Here is a 24,324-nt window from a genome sequence, read left to right on the forward strand (position 1 = left end):
CTCATAGCTTTTAAACGACTCCATGCCAGAGTTCGCCAACTTATCAAACGACGGAAGATACGTCCCGACCGTTGAGTGCCATACGTCACCTTCCCAAGTCTGGGCTAAGATCAAACGTCTTTTCGGGTACCAGACCCCAACAGGTATTCCCGGTGTTACCATAAATGGCGTGTTATCTGCCGATGCAAACGCGATTGCCGTGCGCTGTGCCGTGCGCTGTGCCGAGCGCTGTGCCCGAGCTTCTGCGTCGGAGAATTACCCCCCAGCCTTTCGCACTCTCAAACGGCGGCTGGAAGGGAAAGTCCTCTCATTCACTACACGACACAGTGAATCCTATAACGCCCCATTTACAGTGTGGGAGCTGCTCAGTGCCCTTGCACATGGCCCCGACACTGCTTCTGGGCCAAATCGGATCCACAGTCAGACGATTAAATATCTCTCATCTGACTACAAGTGACACCTCCTCGTTATCTTCAATCGGATTTGGTGCAATGGCGTCTTTCCATCGCAATGGCGGGAGCGCACCGTTAATCCGGTGGTCAAACCGTGTAAAAACCCGCTTGATGTGGATAGCTATCGGCCCATCAGCCTCACCAACGTTCTTTGTGAACTGCTGGAACGTATAGTGTCAGCATTTGGGTTGGGTCCTGGAGTCACATGGTCTACTGGCTCCATGTCAGGGCGGCTTCCGCCAGGGTCGCTGATAATCTTCTCTCTCGAGTCTTCCATCCGAACAGCCTTTTCCAGGGGCCGACACCTGGCTGCCGATTTTTTGACTTACGTAAAGCATACGACACGACCTGGCCACGACATATCCTTTCCACATTGTATGAGTGGGGTCTCCAGGGCCTGCTCCCTATTTTTATCCAAAACTTCCTGTCACTCTGTACTTTCGTGTCCAAGTTGGTGCCTCTCATAGTTCCATCCATATCCAGGAGAAGGGAGTCCCGCAGGGCTCTGTATTGAGTGTCTCTCTATATTTAGTGGCCATTAATGGTCTAGCATTAGCTGTCGTGCCCTCAGACTCATTTCCCTGTATGCAGACGATGCATTTCATACTGCTGCTCCAGTACTGCTGATGCCGAGTGTCGCCTACAGGGAGCCATCCACAAGGCGCAGTCATGGGCTCTAGCCCATGGCTTCCAGTTTTCCGGCGTGAAGACGTGTGTAATGCAATTCTGTCTGCGTCGTTCCGTTCATCTGGAACCAGCACTTTACCTTAATGACGATCTACTCACTGTAGTGGAGACATACCGATTCTTAGGTCTGGTTTTCGACGCTCGATTTACTTTGCTTCCTCATCTTCGTCGGCTTAAATGGAAGTGTTGGCAGCACCTCAATGCCTTCCGCTGCCTGAGCAACACCATCACGAGTGCAGATAGCTCCACGCTGCTGCAGCTCTACAGAGCCCTTGTTCAATCCCGCCTCGACTATGGGAGTGTGATTTATGGTTCGGCGGCGCCCTCACCATTGCGTTTGCTCGACCCATTGCTTCACTGCGGAGTTAGACTAGCGACAGGAGCTTTTAGAACGAGTCTGGTGAAAAGTGTACTGGTGGAGGCTGGAGTCCCTCCATTGAAGATGAGACGTGCAAAACTACTCGCCAGTTACGTTGAACACATTCATAGCTCTCCTGAACACCCTAATTACTGTCTTCTTTTCCCAACCACACCGGTTCACCTGCCGCATAGGCGGCCCAGGTCAGGGCAAACGATTGCAGTTTGTGTGCGATTGCTTCTGTCTGAACTGGAGTCCTTCCCTTCACCACTTCTCCTAGAGGTCCATTCACGTACACCTCCGTGGTGTAGCTGTAGGCCGAAGCTTTGCTTGGACCTTTCATGTGGCCCTAAGGACTCTGTTAACCCTGCGGCTCCCCACTGTCACTTCCTCTCAATTCTTGAAGTGTTCCGGGACTCAGAAGTGGCTTACACCGACAGCTCGATGGCTGATGGTAATGTTGACTTTGCCTTTGTCCATAGTGGCCATATCTCGCACACTTCAGTATATCCGTTCATGCCCCGAGGAATTGTTTCTTCTATGTACCGACTCCTTGAGCAGCCTACAAGCAATCGACCCATGCTACCCTCGCCATCGTTCGGTGGCGTCCATCCAGGAGTCCATCTATGCTCTGGACCGGTCCCATCATTCAGTGGCGTTTGTGTGGACCCCAGAACATATCGGCATTCCAAGCAACGAACTTGCCGAAAGGCTGGAAAAACAGGCTATGCGGGAACTGCTTCTGGAGATGGGCATCTCTGAACCTGTCATGCGTTCTGACACATGCCACAGGGGTTTTCGTCTTTGGGAGATGGAGTGGCATAACAGTACACACAACAAACTGCATGCCATTAAGGAGACTTCGAATGTGTGGAAGTCTTCCATGTGGGCCTCTCGCAGGGAATCAGTTGTCCTCTGCTGGCTCCGCATTGGCCAGGCTTGGGCGACCCACGGTTACCTCTTGCGCTGTGAAGACCCGCCTCAGTGTCGGTGCAGTGCCCGGTTGGTAGTGGCCCATATTATGGTGCACTGTCCCACTTTGACTGCCCAGTGACGAAATCTTGTGTTACTGGACTCGTTGCTGCTCATTTTATCTGACAACACCTCATTGGCTGATTTAGTTTTACGTTTTATTTGTGAGGGTGGGTTTTATCATTTGATGTAAGTTTTAGCACATGTCCTTTGTCCCTGTGTCCTCCACCCTAGTGCTTTTAGAGTGGAGGTTTTCCTTTTTAGCTTCGTGGTCAGCCAGCAATTGTAATCTTCTTTCTTGTTTTACTCTCTTGTTTCTAGCATCTATGTTGTTTTCTTGTCCTCTTTTGTTCCTTTTAGTGTTCGTTGCCTTTCCTTCATTCTTGTTGTTTTTCCTTTCTTTCAGTTTTGTGTTATATGTCTTGTCTGTTCTATTCGCACACTTGTGGCACTGTTTTATTAGAAACAAGGGACCAATGACCACGTAGTTTGGTCCCTTCCCCCCTCTTTTAAACCAACCAACCCATTGCCACTTAAGATACTAGTGTCATCAGACTTATATACTTTCAGTAGATACCAGTGGATTAGGTGTTAACGTGAGTAATATCTAATACTATCAAGTATTCTTGAAAGCATGATTTTGTAACAGTTTTGAGACACTGCACTTGATCTATACATGTCTGACCTGTTTAACAACCCACTTGTTGAACTGGTATGCTCTCCGCAATTTTTTTTACTAATTTTATTTAGAATCATTGTCTTTCGCAGTTTATAACTATAACTAATGAGAGCTGATGGAGATGGCTTTCTGATTTAGGAATTCATTTTTCTGTTGAGTATATGAGTTAGTAATAAAGAAACTGCTATTATGTATGCCTTACTGCCCATTTTCTGTTTTCAGTATAGGATAGTATGCTGAATCAGTGAATTATATTATTTCCTGTGTACTGAAAGTGGATGTGTACTGTAGTTCATATGTTGCAAGAAGTTGTTTACAGTTCAAACAACTGATTTTTCTTTAATTTTTAATTTTTGAAAGGCAAACAGCAGACCTTTCATTTCTACATCTGTATTCATACTCAGCAAGCCATATGACATGCATGGCAGAATGTACTTAGCATTTTACCACACATTAGGATTCCTTCCCATTCCAACAGTATGTTATTATTACTATTACTACTCTCCCCAGTGGGCTCACGGTTCTTTGGTGAGTATGTGCGTGGCGAGTACGGGACCCCGATCTATTGCAGCCTTCCTTCTTTCCAGGGCTGCATATCCTTGCCCTTCCCCTCCTTTCCTCTCCTTGCTCCTTCCCCTTCGCCCTCTCCTCTCCCTCTCTTGGTGTCCTTGCTTATGTTGGCCCTGCTATCCTCCTGGTTATGTTGGTTTTGCAATTTAGTTTCGTTGCGTAATCACCTCATCCTTTTGGCACTCCCTGGTCCCCCTCTGGGGTTTGACCTCCATTACTAAATTTCTCTTCCGTAGTGTGAGCCATTTGGGGAAGAGCACCTTACCAAGTGTCTCCGACGTGTGCCCTCCTAGTTCATTCCACCTTTTCTTTCATGTCTTCTGATGCTAGGGTGTATAGCCAGCACGGTAGCCAGCCCGTGTGGTGGGGTCCCTATGTACCCTTTTGGTTGAGCCCTCTGAACACATAGGGATCACACTTCTGATACATGAGCTGTGACCACCTCATGTAAGCCTAGGAGTGGTTGCTAGTCATCCTGGAGCATCGGAATGGCCGCCGTGCCAGATGGCCCTTGCTGTGGCTGGGTGGTGCCTGTGAGGAGAGCCCATGATCGGAGTGGGTGGTATCAGGGCGGACGCTATGCAAATGAAACGCATACGGATCCAGTACTCTGGCCGTTCTTCTGCGGCCGTCTCCCTGCGTGGAACTGATTCTTCTAGTGCTGCTTCTCCTGCCCCTTCGGTCTTCCCTTCCATGGCTACCCCCTGGGAGGAGGGTCAGGCCCGTCAGCTAGGGGGCGAAACCTTTCCCCCGCTATCTGGTTTGTACCACGACTGATGGGGATACTTTCACCAATACCAAACATTTATTCTTTGTGGAACACATTGAAGACAGGTTTGGCGAAGTGGACTCCCTGAGCAAGATGTGATCAGGTTCGTTGCTGATCAAAACTGCTTCAGCTGCCCAATCTGCGGCCCTTCGTGCCTGTACCCATCTTGGCACAATTCCTGTGTCCATTATCCCCCACCAGTCTCTAAATATGGTACAAGGTGTGATTTTTCACAGGGACCTCATCCTTCAAACTGATGAGGAACTTTGGGACAATCTCGGACGGCGGGGTGTTCACTTTGTTCGGCGTGTTCAGAAGGGTCCTAAGGACAATCGCATTGATACTGGTGCCTTTATCCTGGCCTTTGAAGGGGATACCCTCCCTAAGAAAGTAAAGATTATGGTTTATCTATGTGATGTGAAGCCGTACATCACATTTCCTATGAGATGTTTTAAGTGCTTGTGTTTTGGACACGTCTTCCCGCTGTTCGCAGGCCCCTCTGTGTCGTGACTGTGGACGTCCACTCCATGAGGGGAGTTCCTGTGTTTCCCCTCCTGTGTGTTTAAATTGTCATGGCAATCATTCTCCACATTCACCAAATTGCCCAGTATATAAGAAGGAAAAGAAGATACAGGAGTATAGGACCCTTGATCGTCTAACCTACACTGGGGCTCGAAAGAAGCATGCACGTCTTCACCCTGTGTCCATGACGTCTAGTTATGCTTTAGTTACATCTTCACCCCTTCCTCCCCCTTCCTTACCCCCATCCCGGACCCCTCTCATCCCCCCCCCTCCCCTGCGGCTCCCACACCTTCTCCTCCGGGCGCTGCACCGCCTCCCCAGCCGGAGAAGTGTCCCACTTCTTCAGCGTCTGCCGGTCAAGGGTGTCCCTCCCGGGATACCCCTTCGCAGCACCTTCCAGGCCAACGGTCTACTGCCACACGACGACCGCGAGAACCACGGTCTGTCGGCCCCCAGGTCACCTGATCTCTTTCTGTTCCAGATCTTGCTGCAGCTGGCTCCTTCATGCCACACAGCCCTCCTCGATCTCAAACAGAAAAGAAGAAAAACATAAGTCCCGGGACAAGGAGCCTCTGGTGTCGGCAGAGGTCAAATTCCCGGCTTAACAACCAGATTCTGACCTGTTGTTCATGGATGTCTCTTCCCCCCCCCCTCCCCCCTCCTTGTCGGTAACGGGTGGTGATCCGGCGGTATGACTGGCTTTAGCCTGTTCAACCCCTATTTGAATCATCGTTCTGTGGTTATCCAATGGAATGGTAATGGATATTACCGCCACCTTCCGGAGTTGAAATCCCTTATTTCGTCTTACTCTGCAGTTTGTGTGGTTCTACAGGAATCTCATTTTACTGATGATCACTCACCGACCCTCTGTCAGTTCCGTGTTTTCTGTCTAAATCAGGTTGGCCCCCTGCGGGCTTCTGGTGGCGTTTGTGTGTTGGTCCGTACAGACGTTGCTAGCACGTGGATTCCTCTTTAAACTACATTGGAAGCGGTTGCTGTTAGGGTCCACCTGGACACTGAGGTCACAGTTTGCAATCTTATCTCCCTCCTGACAGGACTCTTACACCTGCTGCCTTAACTGCCCTTCAGCAACTTCCTCCTCCTTGGGGATTTTAATGCTCATCATCCCTTGTGGGGCAGTGCATTTCCATCTAGACGAGGTCTTCTCATAGACCAGTTTATTACAGACCACGACTTGTGCCTTCTTAATGATGGCTGCCTTACTCATCTCAGTGCCGGTCATGGTACCTTTTCTGCCATTGATCTTTCTCTTTCTTCTCCCTCCTTCCTCCCTTCATTACACTGGTCGCCACACGACGACCTTTGTGATAGTGACCTTTTCCCGTTGATTCTCTCGCCCCCCTTTCCTCTCCCTGATGGACAGGTTACCTCGTTGGTCTTTCCAACTTGCCGATTGGCCTCTATACACTGCACTGGTCGTGTTTTCTCCCTCTTTGTCGGCTTGTATTGATGACGTCCTACGTGACGTGTCTGACGCGATTGTTCACGCTGCTAGTCTTGCTGTACCGCGCTTGTCTGGACCATTTCGCTGACAGCAAGTCCTGTGGTGGAGTACGGCCATTGCCATTGCCATCCGTGATCGCCGTCGAGCTTTGCAACACCTTAAGAGGCACCCATCCGTTGCCAACCTTATTACTTTTAAACGCCTTCACGCTAAAGCCCGTTATTTAATCAAACAGAGCAAATTGATACGTTGGGAGCGCTTTGTTTCTTCCCTTGGTTCCACTGTCCCTATGTCACGGGTATGGGCTACACTTCGCTCTCTCCAAGGTTACCATCGGCAGTCCACCCTCCCAGGCCTTCACCTCCCAGACGGCCTTTGTACGGACCCGTTGAGTCTTGCGGAACATCTTGCGACCCATTTTGCAATGGCATCAGCATCGCCTCCTATCCAGCTGCTTTCCTTCACCGGAAACAGTGGGCCGAAGTTTCTGCCTTATGTTTTACCCCTTGTCAGTCAATCTTACAACGAACCTTTCAGGAATGGGAATTTCTTTCCGCACTTTCTTCTCCTCATGATACGGCCCCTGGCCCAGACTCCATTCATAACCAACTGCTTCAACATCTCAGTGCTCCACAACGGCAACATCTTCTCCGGGTGTTTAACCGTATTCGGCTCCAGGGTGAATTCCCTTCTCAGTGGAGGGATGGATCGTAGTTCCTGTCATTAAGCCTGGTAAGAACCCCCTATTTGTTGAAAGCTATCGGCCAATTAGTCTGAAAAATGTTGTTTGCAAGTTACTTGAATGGATGGTAGCCCGTTGGCTCAATTGGGTCCTCGAATCTCGGTATCTATTGTCTCCTTAGCAGTGTGGCTTCCGAGAGGGACAGTCTCCGATCGATCATTTACTTCACTTGGAATCCGCAGTTCGGCAGGCTTTTTCCCAGCGCCGCCATTTGATTGCAGTATTTTTTTTACCTTCGCAAGGCCTAGGACACGGCTTGGCGCCATCACATCTTACTTGCACTTCATCAGTGGGGTCTCCGGGGCCCACTCCAGATTTTTATCCGCCAGTTCCTGTTCCATCGGTCGTTCAGGTTTCGGGTTGGTACTGTTTTTAGTTCTCGACGGACCCAGGAGACTGGCATCCCACAGGGTTCTGTATAGAGTGTATTTATTTTCCTCATTGCTATCGATGGACATGTGGCGTCTGTCAGTCCTTAGGTCGCCCCTGCTCTGTATGTGGATGATCTCTGCATTTGGGTTAGTTCCTCTTCGACGGCCTCTGCAGAGCGGCAGCTGCAGGGAGCTATACGGCGTGCCTCTGCATGGACCCTCTCACACAGGTTTCAATTCTCTCTTTTAAAATCGCGGGTGGTCCACTTCTGTCGCCGTACTACGATCCACCTTGATCCAGACCTCTATCTCGATGCACGACGATTGCTTGTGGTCCAACAGTTTAGTTTCCTGAGTCTTCTTTCCGACAACAAGCTCACTTGGCTGCCCCATATCAGACTTCTGAAGGTAGAATGTTTCCGTAAACTTAATGTTCTTCACTTCCTTGCCCACACCTTTTGGGGTGCGGACCGCTCCCTCCTCCTCTGCCTTTATCATGCTTTAGTTTTGTCTCGCTTGGACTAGGGTTTATGGTTTGGCTGCTCCTTCCACACTGCACGTGCTGGATCCAGTCCACCATCGTAGTATCCATTTGACCACTGGTGCCTTCCCTACTAGCCCTGTTGATAGTCTCCTGGTTGAAGCTGGGATCCCCCCCCCCTTTTCTGTTCGGCAGTCCCAGCTTCTTGTGTCTTATGCAATCGCTGTCCGTTCCTCTCCCACTCATCCTTCCTATTCTCTCCTGTTCCAAGACCATGGACGTCACCCACCTGATTCCTGCCCTCGGGCAGGTTTATCGGTTGGGCTCCGCCTTGCGTCTCTTCGCCATGATTTTCAGCTTCCTTCTTTGTCCTGTCTTCCACGCTCCCTCCCCTCCATCCACCCTTCGTTACTTCCTCAGCCCTGAATTCGGATGGATCTCTGCCGACGTCCAAAAGATTTCAGTCTCCCCGATGGTGTTCCACTCCTTTTTCCACCGAATTTTATGGGAGTTTCTGGATGCTGTTGTTTTTTACACCGATGGATCTAAATCTGCTGATTGTGTGGGATATGCCTTCATGTCCTCTGTTGGAACAAAATCATCTGCTGCCACCTACATGTGGGATGTTCACTGCGGAATTGATGGCAATTTCCCAGGCCCTTACCTTTATTAAACAGTCCCAACACAACCACGTTTTGTTTTGTACGGACTCAATGAATGGCCTTCTGGCTATTGACTGGTGTTTTTTGCGTCATCCCATGGTCTCTGCCATCCATGACCATCTCGCTGATCTTCACCGTGCTGCTTGTTCCGTTGACTTCCGTTGGGTCCCTGGCCATGTGGGTATCCCAGGTAATCAGCTTGCTGACTATTTGGCTGGGGGAGCAGTCACTTACCCTCCATTTTCTATAACCGCTCCTGCAGCAGATTTATGGCTTCACAACAAATCCCACTTCGCACACTCATGGGCCAATTCTTGGGAGGCTACCTCACTGTCTAATAAACTTAGTGTGATTAAGGTGACACCAGGCCTGTGGCGTTCTTCCTTTTGCCTCTCCCGAAAGGACTCGACCACACGTGTCGTCTCCGCATTGGCCATACCGGGCTGACCCATGGTTTTCTTTTGCATGATGAGCCACCCCCCCTTTGTGGTTGTGGAGCTTCCCAGTCAGTAGCCCACATTCTGGTTGAATGCCCCCCTTCTTTTGGCTCTGCGTGCTAAGTACAGACTCCCCCGCACTTTACCTTTGATGTTGGCTGTCGATTCCCAGCTGGTCAAATTGGTTCTTGGTTTCCATCGGGATAGTGGTTTTTATTCTCAGTTTTAAGGTTTTTAATCTCACTCTGGCGTTGGGGTATCTCCCACTGTAAGCTGTGTCTGGAGATTCCCAACTCCCCTTCCTCCTTTTTTCTTCCGCTTTTACTCTGTTTTTATCACTTTTTAAGATTGGTTAGTCTCCTTTTCCCATATGCACTTCTACATTCTAGTGGTTGCACGCTTTTCAGTCGCAGGTGGTCTTGCCTCTACTGCTTCAGAGGTGGGATATTTCCTGCCTCTAGCATAGTGTTGGGGTCACTCTCTTGCTGACTTACCTCATTTTGTTTTTACCATTGACGACATGACTGCACTTTTACTTAACTTTTTTTTAGCCTTTTCCCTTTTATCGTTCTGATTTTTCTGAGATGTCACACTATGTGAATGGACCACATTTGAAACAAGGGACTGATGACCTTGCTATTTGGTCCATTTAACCCCTATCAATCAATCAACCAATCAACCTACTACTACTACTACTACTACTACTACTACTACTACTATTATTTTTTTCAGGTAGCTGACTTGAGAGAATTTGAAGAATTTGTTGACATATTTCCTGACATAGGAAGTCTTGCACTGTATCAGTCAGCAACAAAACAATTTGAAGAATCGGGTATTCCTTACAGGTATGTTGGTGCATCTGTACTTTTTATTTTTTTCAAGAAATTAAATCTTGTTTATTACAAATGGTAAAGTTCAAAGCTTATATTGTATATGAGTAACTAACTTTGATTTCTGGTAATTCACCCCAGGAACGACACTTAAAAATATTTGTGTAATGCTACAATTTTGCTTATTTTACAGGTCTTTACGAACTGAAATGGTACATTGTGCATCTGATGTAGAGTACCTATGCAAACTTCACTGTATACGATTAGCTTTCCAGTATTTGTTTAGAGACCCAGGAGTTTCTCGATGGTTTGCTGATACAGGTCGGCAAGTTCTTACTGATCTTATTTTATTTGCAGACAGGGTAAGAACTGTTATTAGCTAATTGTAATAAGGCTTTAACTAATATTTCCTTGTTGTAAATAACTGGAAAAAACTTCTGTATTTTTGCAGGATCCAAAAGAATTCTTGGTTGCCTATGAGAGTATGTTAGAATTTTTACATAATGAGAGCAACTGGGTTGAAGTTGAGCAGGAACTGAGTTTGAAAGGAGTTAAAGCAATGACATTTTATGATATAGTGCTTGATTATATTTTGATGGATGCTTTTGAAGACCTTGATTCTCCACCCTCCTCAGTTACAGCAGTTGTCCAGAACAGATGGCTCTCAAATGGATTTAAAGAAACAGTAAGATTTAATTTTTTCTCTTTCCCACAGACACAGTAGTCTCATTTGTTCACTTTCTAGCTGCCACTGACTTCACTGTCGCATTTATTGAGTTATGCACCTTTTAGTAGCTGAGAAATTAAAATCTGTTTGCATTGTTTTCCTCTGTTTCTGGGGATGCATAAATAAAATTGTTTTCTCTGGAACCTATTACGATTTTTACTTCATATGATATTGCTAGCATCTATATACTTAGTGCAAATATTGTAACAGCAAGCATTTTCTCATTAAATTTGCAAATTATTGCACATATATCTCTTGCAATGGCATATTTGGTAGCTGGGATGGGGGTGCTTCATCTGGTGTGAGGACAAGGGGAGACAAAACTCCCCTAGTGTTAATCTGCAATTATTTGGGAAAAATATGGAAAACCCTGATCAAAATGGCTAGATGAGGAATGCAATATGGTATGACATTCACATGAATAGTTTTTGTAGTGATCAATATATTTCTTTGACTTAACAGTATAGTAACAATGTTAAACAAGAATAGAGTATTTATATGAAAGTACTGTTAATTTTTATGTTCCTTTCAGTGAATTTTTCATCATACCACAGTTCAATGATCTATTGTCTTCCCATAGGGTTAAGATGTGAAGCTATAAACTTGGGTTTTAATTATTATGTTTCATTGTAAACAGTGCTAAACATTTGTGTAAGTGTACTGAAATAGTTTATATATATAATCACTTAGTCACTTTGAAATACACACTTTTATTGCAATGGTTTGGATACATTTTGATATATATTATAATTTGCAGTACATGGCAAATGCCCGCTTTCTCTTCACTCCTTGTTTTGCTTGGTAGGTACTCTCCTACAGCTTTTAAGTAAATATAAAGTAAAATGCTGTATTTATCATTTATATTATCAGAAAGGTAAGACCATTGCCAATTTTTATTTTCCAATTTTTTTTTCCTGGAACTAACTCTGTTAGAGATGCTAGTATCTGTGCAAGAGAAAGGGTAGTATGTAGCTATCTTTACAAACTTTTATAGATAACACCTGTGAATTATGATCAGATAGACTTGTTTCATGTATCAAGAATCTATTACAGCTATTGGATTCAACATTGGTAATTGTAAAATCAGTTGCAGATTGAGAATTCTTCCATATTTTAATAAAACTTTTCACAGTATTATGAAAACCATATGTTGTAAGTAGTGTCAAACTCTGGGTTGAATCTTGTCTCATAAGTTAATTTTGAGTTCCCACATAAATTAGTTTTTTTTCCGAAGAGTATGATAGTTCACAATTCTTGATTTGTGCAAATCTATTGTTATCTCAACATGGTACCCTGTATCCAAATACAAGAATAAAAGTTGTTTTGTAGCACATCTTTGCACCAATGACCTTTCAGCAGTTTTCTATAGAATATTAACTTTACAAAAATGCTGTTACTAGGCAGTTTCTTTTACAAATATGCAACAGCCTCCATTAATCAACTATTTCTTGCAAAAGTGTGATAGTAATTTGTAATTGCCTAGATATAACCTGTATTTACATACTTCATTTCGTTTTCTCTGAGAACTTTGTGTTTTCATTCTACATCAGTGTTACTTACAGCTAGTAGAAGTAGAAGTGGATAGTTCCTGTGAATTATTATGGGTGGAGGTTACACTCAACAACCGAGCTGGGTTAATAATTGGCTCCTTTTACCGACCTCCCGACTCAGCAGCGTTAGTGGCAGAACAACTGAGAGAAAACTTGGAATACATTTCACATAAATTTCCTCAGCATGTTATAGTCTTAGGTGCAGATTTCAATTTACCAGATATAGACTGGGACACTCAGATGTTTAGGACGGGTGGTAGGGACAGAGCATCGAGTGACATTATACTGAGTGCACTATCCAAAAATTACCTCAAGCAATTAAACAGAGAACCGACTCGTGGAGATAACATCTTGGACCTACTGATAACAAATAGACCCGAACTTTTCGACTCTGTAAGTGCAGAACAGGGAATCAGTGATCATAAGGCCGTTGTAGCATCCCTGAATATGGAAGTTAATAGGAATATAAAAAAAGGGAGGAAGGTTTATCTGTTTAGCAAGAGTAATAGAAGGCAGATTTCAGACTACCTAACAGATCAAAACGAAAATTTCTGTTCCGACACTGACAATGTTGAGTGTTTATGGAAAAAGCTCAAGGCAATCGTAAAATGCGTTTTAGACAGGTACGTGCCGAGTAAAACTGTGAGGGACGGGAAAAACCCACCGTGGTACAACAACAAAGTTAGGAAACTACTGCGAAAGCAAAGAGAGCTTCACTCCAAGTTTAAACGCAGCCAAAACCTCTCAGACAAACAGAAGCTAAGCGATGTCAAAGTTAGCGTAAGGAGGGCTATGCGAGAAGCGTTCAGTGAATTCGAAAGTAAAATCCTATGTACAGACTTGACAGAAAATCCTAGGAAGTTCTGGTCTTCCGTTAAATCAGTAAGTGGCTCGAAACAGCATATCCAGACACTCCGGGATGATGATGGCATTGAAACAGAGGACGACACGGGTAAAGCTGAAATACTAAACACCTTTTCCCAAGGCTGTTTCACAGAGGAAGACCGCACTGCAGTTCCTTCTCTAAATCCTCGCACAAACGAAAAAATGGCTGACATCGAAATAAGTGTCCAAGGAATAGAAAAGCCAACTGAAATCACTCAACAGAGGAAAGTCCACTGGACTTGACGGGATACCAATTCGATTCTACACAGAGTACGCGAAAGAACTTGCCCCCCTTCTAACAGCCGTGTACCGCAAGTCTCTAGAGGAACGGAGGGTTCCAAATGATTGGAAAAGAGCACAGGTAGTCCCAGTCTTCAAGAAGGGTTGTCGAGCAGATGCGCAAAACTATAGACCTATATCTCTGACGTCGATCTGTTGTAGAATTTTAGAACATGTTTTTTGCTCGAGTATCATGTCGTTTTTGGAAACCCAGAATCTACTATGTAGGAATCAACATGGATTCCGGAAACAGCGATCGTGTGCGACCCAACTCGCGTTATTTGTTCATGAGACCCAGAAAATATTAGATACAGGCTCCCAGGTAGATGCTATTTTTCTTGACTTCCGGAAGGCGTTCGATACAGTTCCGCACTGTCGCCTGATAAACAAAGTAAGAGCCTACGGAATATCAGACCAGCTGTGTGGCTGGATTGAAGAGTTTTTAGCAAACAGAACACAGCATGTTGTTATCAATGGAGAGACATCTACAGACGTTAAAATAACCTCTGGCGTGCAACAGGGAAGTGTAATGGGACCATTGCTTTTCACAATATATATAAATGACCTAGTAGATAGTGTCGGAAGTTCCATGCGGCTTTGCGCGGATGATGCTGTAGTATACAGAGAAGTTGCAGCATTAGAAAATTGTAGCGAAATGCAGGAAGATCTGCAGCGGATAGGCACTTGGTGCAGGGAGTGGCAACTGTCCCTTAACATAGACAAATGTAATGTATTGCGAATACATAGAAAGAAGGATCCTTTATTGTATGATTATATGATAGCGGAACAAACACTGGTAGCAGTTACTTCTGTAAAATATCTGGGAGTATGCGTGCGGAACGATTTGAAGTGGAATGATCATATAAAATTAATTGTTGGTAAGGCGGGTGCCAGGTTGAGATTCATTGGGAGAGTGCTTAGAAAATGTAGTCCATCAACAAAGGAGGTGGCTTACAAAACACTAGTTTCGACCTATACTTGAGTATTGCTCATCAGTGTGGGATCCGTACCAGATCGGGTTGACTGAGGAGATAGAGAAGATCCAAAGAAGAGCGGCGCGTTTCGTCACAGGGTTATTTGGTAACCGTGATAGCGTTACGGACATGTTTAGCAAACTCAAGTGGCAGACTCTGGAAGAGGCGCTCTGCATCGCGGTGTAGCTTGCTCGCCAGGTTTCGAGAGGGTGCGTTTCTGGATGAGGTATCGAGTATATTGCTTCCCTCTACTTATACCTCCCGAGGAGATCACGAATGTAAAATTAGAGAGATTAGAGCGCGCACGGAGGCTTTCAGACAGTCGTTCTTCCCGCGAACCATACGCGACTGGAACAGGAAAGGGAGGTAATGACAGTGGCACGTAAAGTGCCCTCCGCCACACACCGTTGGGTGGCTTGCGGAGTATGAATGTAGATGTAGATGTACCTATAAGTTCAAAAGTTCATTTTTCAAGGACTGAATGTTTTAATGTTACACAAGCATACATAGTGAGGTTATTATTCCTTCTGTACTCGTCTTATTGTCATCATCCAGTGGTCCTAGACTAAATAATAACTAAAGTGGGATGGCACTTGCGTCTTCATCTTCCTAAGTTGAAGCCTATTTCATGGGGTTCCTCCTCCTACTCTTCCTTCTTCTTCTTCTTCTTCTGGTGATGTTACACCTGTGGGTTTCTTCTTTCCTTTGGTCAATAAAAAATCATTCACATGCAGGAAGCACTGTTTTTGGCCTTGCTACTCCAATTACACTTCAGTTTCCATCCATGTACCTGGCTCCCCTGCTACTTCAGCTGCTGCTGTTGAATTTTCCTTGGTTTTGTGAAGTGGCAATTTCCTTCCTCCTTGATGATCAACCCTGCTTTCAATCTGTTACACAAAGCTACTTTTCCTTTAGTTTCCTGATGCACGCCATGCCTTGTATAATTATATCTGCTGAGGAGGGTATTGGTCACTTGCTGTAACATGATACAACTCGGCAGCTACTTTTGTTGATCGGCTGTTTAATCTGTAAATACATTTGCTTTTGTTTGGACTGTCATATATGTATGGGATTGTACATAATATTGATTTCATCTGAACTTTTGTTATTACTTCATTATAGGTTTATGAAATAGCCATGGTTTTTCTTTATTGTAGCTATTGTTCGCTCCAGCAAGGGCTACTCTACTATCAGTTTGTTTCAGTAATGTTCCTGGATCAATTTAAATCATATGAATTATTAATTCTTTAGGTCTAACCTGAAAGTTGGTCCAATATGCCAGCAAAACCCTTACTCTCTCTCTCTCTCTCTCTCTCTCTCTCTCTCTCACACTCTCTCTCTCTCTCACACTCTCTCTCTCTCTCACACTCTCTCTCTCTCTCTCTCTCTCTCTCTCTCTCTCTCTCACACTCTCTCTCTCTCTCTCTCTCTCTCTCTCTCTCTCTCTCTCTCTCACACACACACACACTCTCTCTCTCTCGGAATGAAAGAGGAAGCTGCCTGGTATAACTTCGCACAGAGCATAACTTAATCATAGCTAACACTCAGTTTAAAAATTATGAAAAAATGTTGTATATGTGGAAGATGCCTGGAGACACCAAAAGGTTTCAGATAGATTATATACTGGTAGGACAGAGATTTAAGAACCAAGGGTAGATGTGGACTCTGACCACAATCTATTGGGTATGAACTGGACTCTGACCACAATCTATTGGGTATGAACTGTAGATTAAATCTGAAGAAACTGCAAAAAGGTGGGAATTTAAGGAGATGCGACCAGGATAAACAGAAAGAACCAGAGGTTGTAGAGAGCTTCAGAGAGAGTGTTAGGGAACAACTGACAAGAACACGGGGAAAAAAAATACAGAAGGAGAAGAATGGGTAACTGAGAGGTGAAATGGTGAATGCAGCAGATGATGTAGGAAAAAGATGAGGGCTAGTAGAAATCCTTGGGCAATTGATGAAAGCAGAAAATATAAAAATGCAGTGAATAAAGTAGGCAAAAAGGAATAAAAGTGTCTCAAAAATTAGATCAATAGGAAGTGCAAAATGGCTAAGCAGGGATGGTTAGAAGACAAATGCAAGGATGTAGAGGCATATATCACTAGGAGTAAGATATACTGCCATACTACCTACATGAAAATTAAAGAACACACTAGTGTGTGTGTGTGTGTGTGTGTGTGTGTGTGTGTGTGTGTGTGTGTGTGTGTGTGTGTGTCAAGATTTCAGATGGAAAACCAGTTCTAAGCAAAGAAAGGAAGCAGAAAGGTGGAAGTAGTATACAGAGGGTCTATACAAGTGTGACGTACTTAAGGGCAACATTATGGAAATGGAAGGGGACGTAGATGAAGATGAGATGGGGTATATGATACTGCATGAAGAATTTGACAGAGCACTGAAAGACCTAAGACGACAGGGCCATGGGAGTAGACAGCATTCCATTAGAACTACTGATAGCCTTGGGAGAGACAGCCCTGACAAAACTTTACCATCTGGTAAGCAAGATTTAAAAGACAGGCAAAATACCCTCAGACTTCAAGAATAATATAATAATGCCAATCCAAAAGAAAGCAGGTGTTGACAGGTGTGAAAATTACCAAACTAGTAGCTTAATACGTCACAGCTGCAAAATACTGACACCAGTTGTTTACAGATGAATGGAAAAAATGGTAGAAGCCAGCCTTGGGGAAGATCAGTTTGGATTCCATAGAAATGTTGGAGCACGTGAGGCAATACTGACCTCTGACTTATCTTGGAAGGTAGATTTTTAAAGGCAAACCTATGTTTCTAGCATTTTTAGACTTAGAGAAGGATTTTGACAATGTTGACTGGAATACTCTTTCAAATTCTGTAGGTGGCAATGGTCAAATACAGGGAGCGAAAGGCTATTTACAATTTGTACAGAAACCAGATAGCAGTTTTAAGAGTTGTGAGACATGAAAGGGAAGCAGTTGTTGGGGAGGGAGAGAGACAGGATTGTAGCCTACCCCAATGTTATTCAATCTGTATACTGAGCAAGAAGTAAAGGAAACAAAAGACAAATTTGGAGTAGGAATTAAAATCCATGGAGATGAAATTAAAACTTTGCAGTTTGCTGATGACATTGCAATTCTGCCAGAGACAGCAAAGAACCTGGAAGAGCAGCTGAACAGAGTGGCAAGTGTCTTGAAAGGAGGATGTAAGATGAACATCAACAAAAGCAAAACGAGGATAATAGAATGTAGTCGAATTAAATCAGGTGATGCTGTGGGAATTAGATGAGGAAATATAACTGATGGTCGAAGTAGAGAGGATATAAAATGTAGACTGGCAAGGAAAGTGTTTCTGAAGAAGAGAAATTTGTTAACATCTAGTATAGATTTAAGTGTCAGGAAGTCGTTTCTGAAAGTATGTATACAGAGTGTAGCCATGTATGGGAGTAAAACATGGATGATAAATAGTTTAGACAAGAAGAGAACAGAAGATTTCGAAATGTGGTGCTACAGAAGAATGCTAAAGATTAGATGGGTAGATCATGCAACTAATGAGGAGGTAGTGAATGGAATTGGGGGGGGGGGGGGGGAAGAGGAGTTTGTGGTACAACTTGACTAGAAGAAGGGATCGGTTGGTAGGACATGTTCTGAGGCATCAAGGGATCACCAATTTAGTATTGGAGAGCAGCATGAAGGGTAATAATTATAGGAGGAGAGCAAAAGACGAATACACTGAGCAGATTCAAAAGGATGTACATTGAAGTATTACTTGGAGATAAAGATACTTGCGCAGGATAGAGCAGCATGGAGGGCTGCATCAAACCAGTCTCTGGACTGAGGATGAAAACAACAAAAATATGCCATCTGTGCACTCTGTGGAACTGGATGAAAATAGTTTATAGCACAAAAATAAGGCAGTAGCATATAAAATGTGTGCTATATAATGTAAACTGGATATTAAGTAGTCTCTCTTCATCCAAGGTAACATTCTGTGTTCTGCCTAACAAGAATTGCAAATTTTTTTGGATACCTCCCCCTTCATATAATATCAATTTTGTTGATGAACATTGACGTGATACATAGTGAAGTGAGGTAAGGAAATACTGTATAAACTTGATGGCCTTTATACACGTGAGAAGTGAGAGATGGGATCTACACAAGTGACGTTTTTGGAACCTATGCTGTTGGGCATACATAATCTCGTTCATGCTCAGAATATGTTCTAGGATTCTAAAGCAGATGGATGCCAGTGAGAGTGGATGTTACTTTTGTATATAATTTCTTTTTACTTGTAGAAAGGTGTGATGTGTGCTTTCTTTCAATCGTTAGGCACAATTTTTTGCTAAAGTGCTCTACAGTATGCTTTAATTAAAATGGGAGCCAGCTCAGCTGCAAATTCTTGTAGAATGTGGCAGACTCAATTAGGACCTGGAGGCTGGCATAATTTTAGCTTTTACCCAATGTTGTTAACATTAATAACTACATCAACAATCTTTCCAATGATGGGAGAAATAAACTTAGTAGTACTTATGTAGCTTCCTTAGTTAAGGAATATTAGAGAATTTACTTCAGTATTCCTACCTTTGCTTTGCTAAACTATTATTTTGATTCCTGTCTCATCTGGGTACTGACTTCGGTGCCACTGACAAACTTAAGAAATTTCAAAAATTTCTTTTGGCTATATGAAGGTTCTTTGAATAACAGACTGCTGCCGTAGTCATTGAAGACTTCATGAATTGTCCTCTTGACTGACATACATATTTCATCCACCATTTGTTTAGCCGTGGCCCTATGCTTGGTTTTACACTTATTGTACAATAGCCTGTTTCTTTAGAAGTGTATTCACAGTGATTCTATATCATGGATTCAGATTCTTTATTCACCATTGACCACCTGAGGTGGAATAGGCAATTTACATGGGTATCGTACAACATTTTCCTTGAATATTACCTTACAGCTAAATGAGCATTGCAAATAGTGCCCATAGATAACATACACCATAACATAAGATTAATACATTCAGTGACATCACATAATGAAATCCTTAAAAATTAATGTCAATTGATTTTATATTCATAAATTCTGCTATATTGTAAAAAGGATTGATTAGTAAACAGTTTAGTAGCTTGCTCTTGAAGCTGTTTATGTGAGCTGACTGAGAAGAAAATGGAAGTGTATTAAATACTTTTAGACTATTGATTAGATGGGAATTCCATATTCTTGTCAGCCTGTGCCTAGGTATGTTTAATTTTGTTTTGCCTGTGGTATTGTTGTGGTGTGTTTTTTCCCTCATTTCAGAATCTGCTATATTGTTTTTTTTGCATACAATGCTGAGGTTTATATATATAAAGATTAATGGCTGTTAGAAAATATTAACTGTTCCACTTAGGTACATATCTAGCCAGTGTATGCTCATAATTATTTTTAAACTTGAGCTGTAGTTCTTCTGTGTGCTCCTGCTCAGAAGTAAATATTTTGAGTTCCTCTTTGAGATATGACATGGCTGCCCATTTAACCAAACTTATTAACCTTCCTACTTGATTTACCTGCCCTTGGTACTTCAGTAATTGTTGTAGCTGCAACTGCCTCGTGATCACTGTTATCAGTTTCAATATGGAATTCCTCAGAGGTCAAGTTCATTTGTGGGCATTAGGTCTAATTAGAATATTTGTCATGATTGGACTTCTTAACTATCTGTTGTAAATAATTTCCAGAGAAGGTATTTAGTAATGTTTTGCAGAATGTCTTTTTGCATCCATCAGTACTGAAACTTTAATTCCATTTATAGTTAAATTCTCTCATTAAATTCTCCTCCACTTAAGACAGTAGCATTTGAAACACTTGTACTAGCAAAATGAGATTTTGTGTAAAGTTTCTGAGCACATTTGGGCTGAGTCTGGTTCTCAATAGGATCCTTTATACTGAGTCTTAGCCAAACAATCTTGCATGCAGCTTCTGTTTCTAACTTACTGGATTTGAGTTTCTCGTCAAATATGAAAAATGCTTCACCTCCATTTCTGTTTATCCTGTCCTTCTGATACTCAGATTTTTGAGTAAAATTTAAGTGTGTATCAGTTAACAGTTGTAACTAGCTTTGTGCCCAGCATAATGTAAGCTCCACTGCTTTTTAGGACTCCATCAAACTTTAAACCTTCATTGTAAATGCTTAGTAAGTTGATCTCCAGGATTTTAAAGGTTCCATTTGTAGGGCTAATTTCTTTGAGTATTACACTAATACTTTGGGATCTATCATTATCTGGAGTGGATGGAGAGTTGCCCAATTTAAACACTGAGTCCCAAGTCCAGAAAGTTGCAGTCTAGCTTGTCACTGAACCAAGCATTCATATAGTTTAGAACCAGAGGGCTCCAACCAGTTCTGGTAACAATTCTGCAGGTGAGCTTTGCTGAAATTCCATGAATAAGGTGGCTCCTCTTAATTTTCAATGTCAATTGCTGGAATGATAGATATGTCCTTAGACCGCGAACAATATGCACTAATGGTTCCAATGTGCTCGACAGTGTGTAGTTGGTTGCACCTTGTTCCATCACTGGCTGCTGGAATAGCCATGCCATTTTCGTAAGAGGTATCATTATTTCCATTTTAGTGGAAGAAAGCATGTCAAACATCTCTTCATGTGTTGCTTGGTGCTGCAGGCTTACCAAGTTGCCTAGATGCTATACACTGTGAACAGAGGGCTCAACCACCATAAATAATCAGCCTACTTGCCTGTTCTCCAAAATATCAGAGGCTGTCATCATCTTAAGGCACTTGAGGGCCGAATTATGAAACCACAAGTGTTTAAATCCCTGATGCACTTTTGAGGCATGCTTTACAATAAATTCAGTGAAGTTATTTCTCAAGCTCTGCATTCTAATATTAAATTCCTCCTGGTAAGTATACTGATAGAAACATACTTTAGTATATTTGTAACTCTTCTTAATGCCAGATGTTGAATTTTGCAGGTTAATACATACCTGATGCTAAGGTATGACTGGCAGGAGTGGGGGTAGTGATCTATGCTGGGGAAAGTAGAGTGCCAAGAAGAAAGGGGTGGAAAGATGGTATGGTTATACATAGTGGGGTGTAGAAAAGTGGTTCAGGAGTATGGAAAAATGGGAATAAATATTGAAAATAATGAAAATTCAGCTAGTAAAGGGGACTTTGAATCTAAAAGTGAGAGGAATTATGGAATGTAAAAGATGGGTGTAAAAGAAGCAAGACTGGAAACAAAAGACAAAGATGCAGATTTTCATTCGTTCTGTCAGTTAACACTTTTACAAACTGTGGAAGTCATTCATGTCACAACTAATAATGTCAAATGAATGGGAAAGATACAACATTGAAAACTGTAAATTTTCTTCATTTTTAATAGTATTCTCACATAGATACTTAATGTAGCATTCTGTGGCTGCTTACCCAGAAACAGATAATATGAGAAATTGTGAATTCTACACTTTATTCCCAACTTAAATCTAAAATAATTTCTGATAATGAGTCACATGATCATTATTCCTAATTTAAATACGGTTTTAAAGATTTGCTCATTTTAGTGTAAAAGGAAATATTTACTGTTTTCCTGAAGACCTGCTGCAAAGAATAGGCTAAAAGTGTTATGCATTTTTCATTTATTCTTGTAAATATTTCTTTACTAATAAATGGAATTTGCAAAATTACAGGCTCTTGCTACTGCAGTGTGGTCAATATTGAAAGCAAAACGCCGGATACTGAAGTTTCCCTATGGCTTCATGGCTCATTTCTATGCAATTTCAGAACAGGTTTCACCACTCATGGCCTGGGGATACCTTGGTCCTGATGAAAATCTAAGAGAAATGTGCCATGCTTTCAAGGTTTGTAATGATACTCGTTTCTTAATGATGTGGTTTCTTTTCTATATTGCTACATTCAGCACAGCACATACTTAATTTCAATATTTTATATAAGTTTCAATGCAGTGATCTGTGATGAATTAAATGACCTGTTTAACTTTAAGCAGAGGAAATTAAGATGAAATAGAAAGGTGGAAATGCTGGTTACTGATTCAAGAGAAAATTAGTGTACACAGTACAGAGCTATGTGTTATGAAACTTGCAAGACATCACCATCCACTATTTTAAAGGTTTCCTGCATTGTTCAAAGCACAGTTAAGTTCACTTTTTTCTCCTTTGAGTACTCTGAAAATCTCTGCATCTGGGAGTGACTGGAATGCTTTGCAAATTCAGTCTTTAATATCACTTCTTGTTGGTGTAATGCTCTTGAGAACACAGGGTCTTTTACATGGTCACAAAAGAAAAAGATCACAGTGGCCACATAATTGGGCTTCTGCCACCAATTCACAAACCAAAAATAATTTTGTTAAGGAAAAACAAGGAGAAATATGCCATACGTCCAGCTTCTGCAACCACATCAGACACCATGTTGCTTGTAAATTATTCTGGAAAATCTGTTTATGTATGTTGGAGGAGTTTAGAGTACAGATCACCATTTAATTGTTTATATAAAAATCGTTTGATAATTTGATAAAGAATGATGTCAACAGGTATTTATGTTAAAGATTTGCTGGTTGTCTTTTTGATATAACAAGTGAATGTTTTTTGTGACCTGTATTGAGTATTGTGAATATTTACAATGTATAAGATTCAAACTAGTCCTCATGTACTCATAGAATGAAGAGTTGGAAAGCTCAGATCTTGATTCAGATATGAATTGCAGAAGTTCATTGTAGTTTGGAAATTATTTGCTCAATTCATGATAGATATAAACGGATATTCATGTGAAGCATCATGCAAAATTCTACTGATTTTACTCGCACTCGCCCCAAAATCCCCTTTTATATTTTGTGTGGAAGACAAGGATTGAGATTGATTACTGCAGAAATCTCTGCACTTCTATAATCTATAAAAGGTCTACTGACTTTTAGCTATGGTTGTGAGGTGTTCGCATCCAATTGGTGAGAAATATGCTGTGACCAGTATGGGCAACATCAGTACCTCTCTGCATAAATCCACTGTCTCTGTAATTCTGGCAAAATTCTGAAAGTACTGTGACATTCCAGGCTTACCTGATTGCTGACAGTCTCTGTACATGAACCATTATAGCTGCTCAGCAAGTGGGACAGAAGTACGATAAAGATAATAAAAACATGGCTCACTAATGTCCTAGGGTTGAACAACCATGCCATCATTATGCACCAAATATTGTAACCAGGATGCAATTCAATACATACAGATGTGTGGAAAATAAGGGTACTAAATATATTTTCTGAAACTTGAGATGTAATAGAAAATACAAATTATCAGCTGCAAAAGCCTGCTTAAAAAGTTCCTAGAATCAGTATTAAGTGAGAAATCTGGGAATATACCACTGTTCCATGTACAGTAGAACCCCTCTAATCAGTCACCTTCGGGACCGGGACCATGGTCGGAACGAAAAAAGGTCGGATTATCCGAAAAATCTAATATTTATTGCAACAATATAGAGAGACATTTAGTACAAAAAATTAAACGATTTAAGAACTAAAAGACGTCTACAGTAATATAAAATGACGATTTTTACACAGTGTTAAGCAATACATTAACTAAAAAACATCTACACACACTATAATAGGTATTGGTTTTAAAAGGAAAAATGACAAACAAATTACAGTACTGTACTGTACTTAATAACGTATTAACGACATATACTGTAAACTAAGAAATGTAAATAAAAAGGAATTTTTACAAAGAAATAAACTACTGTATGTATAAACTAACAAATGATTATACTGTATGCATTGTTTTTACAGTAAAAATGAAAACAAATTACTTGGAAAGAAGTAAGTGATACATTTTTGTTTAGCAGATGTTATTCTAGATTTAGCTGCAGTCCCCCTCCATTTTTTTTTATCCACAAAATGTCCATTGGAGTTGGATTCTGCTCGACGTACTGAAGGGTGAGGTCAAA

The 24,324-nt window shown here is 42.2% G+C and overlaps 1 protein-coding gene across 1 annotated transcript in view; it reads left to right on the top strand.

Moving 5' to 3' along the window:
* The window catches only part of LOC126263688 (mitoguardin), a 503,310-nt gene that overhangs the window by 464,627 nt on the left and 14,359 nt on the right, over positions 1–24,324 (top strand). Inside the window, exons 4-7 of the mRNA XM_049960815.1 lie at positions 9,900–10,012; positions 10,191–10,359; positions 10,449–10,682; positions 22,062–22,232. Of these exons, the coding sequence (XP_049816772.1) occupies positions 9,900–10,012; positions 10,191–10,359; positions 10,449–10,682; positions 22,062–22,232 (687 nt within the window). The remainder of the gene's footprint in view (positions 1–9,899; positions 10,013–10,190; positions 10,360–10,448; positions 10,683–22,061; positions 22,233–24,324) is intronic.

This window comes from Schistocerca nitens, chromosome 6, assembly GCF_023898315.1.
Source record: "Schistocerca nitens isolate TAMUIC-IGC-003100 chromosome 6, iqSchNite1.1, whole genome shotgun sequence".
Taxonomy (NCBI): domain Eukaryota; kingdom Metazoa; phylum Arthropoda; class Insecta; order Orthoptera; family Acrididae; genus Schistocerca; species Schistocerca nitens.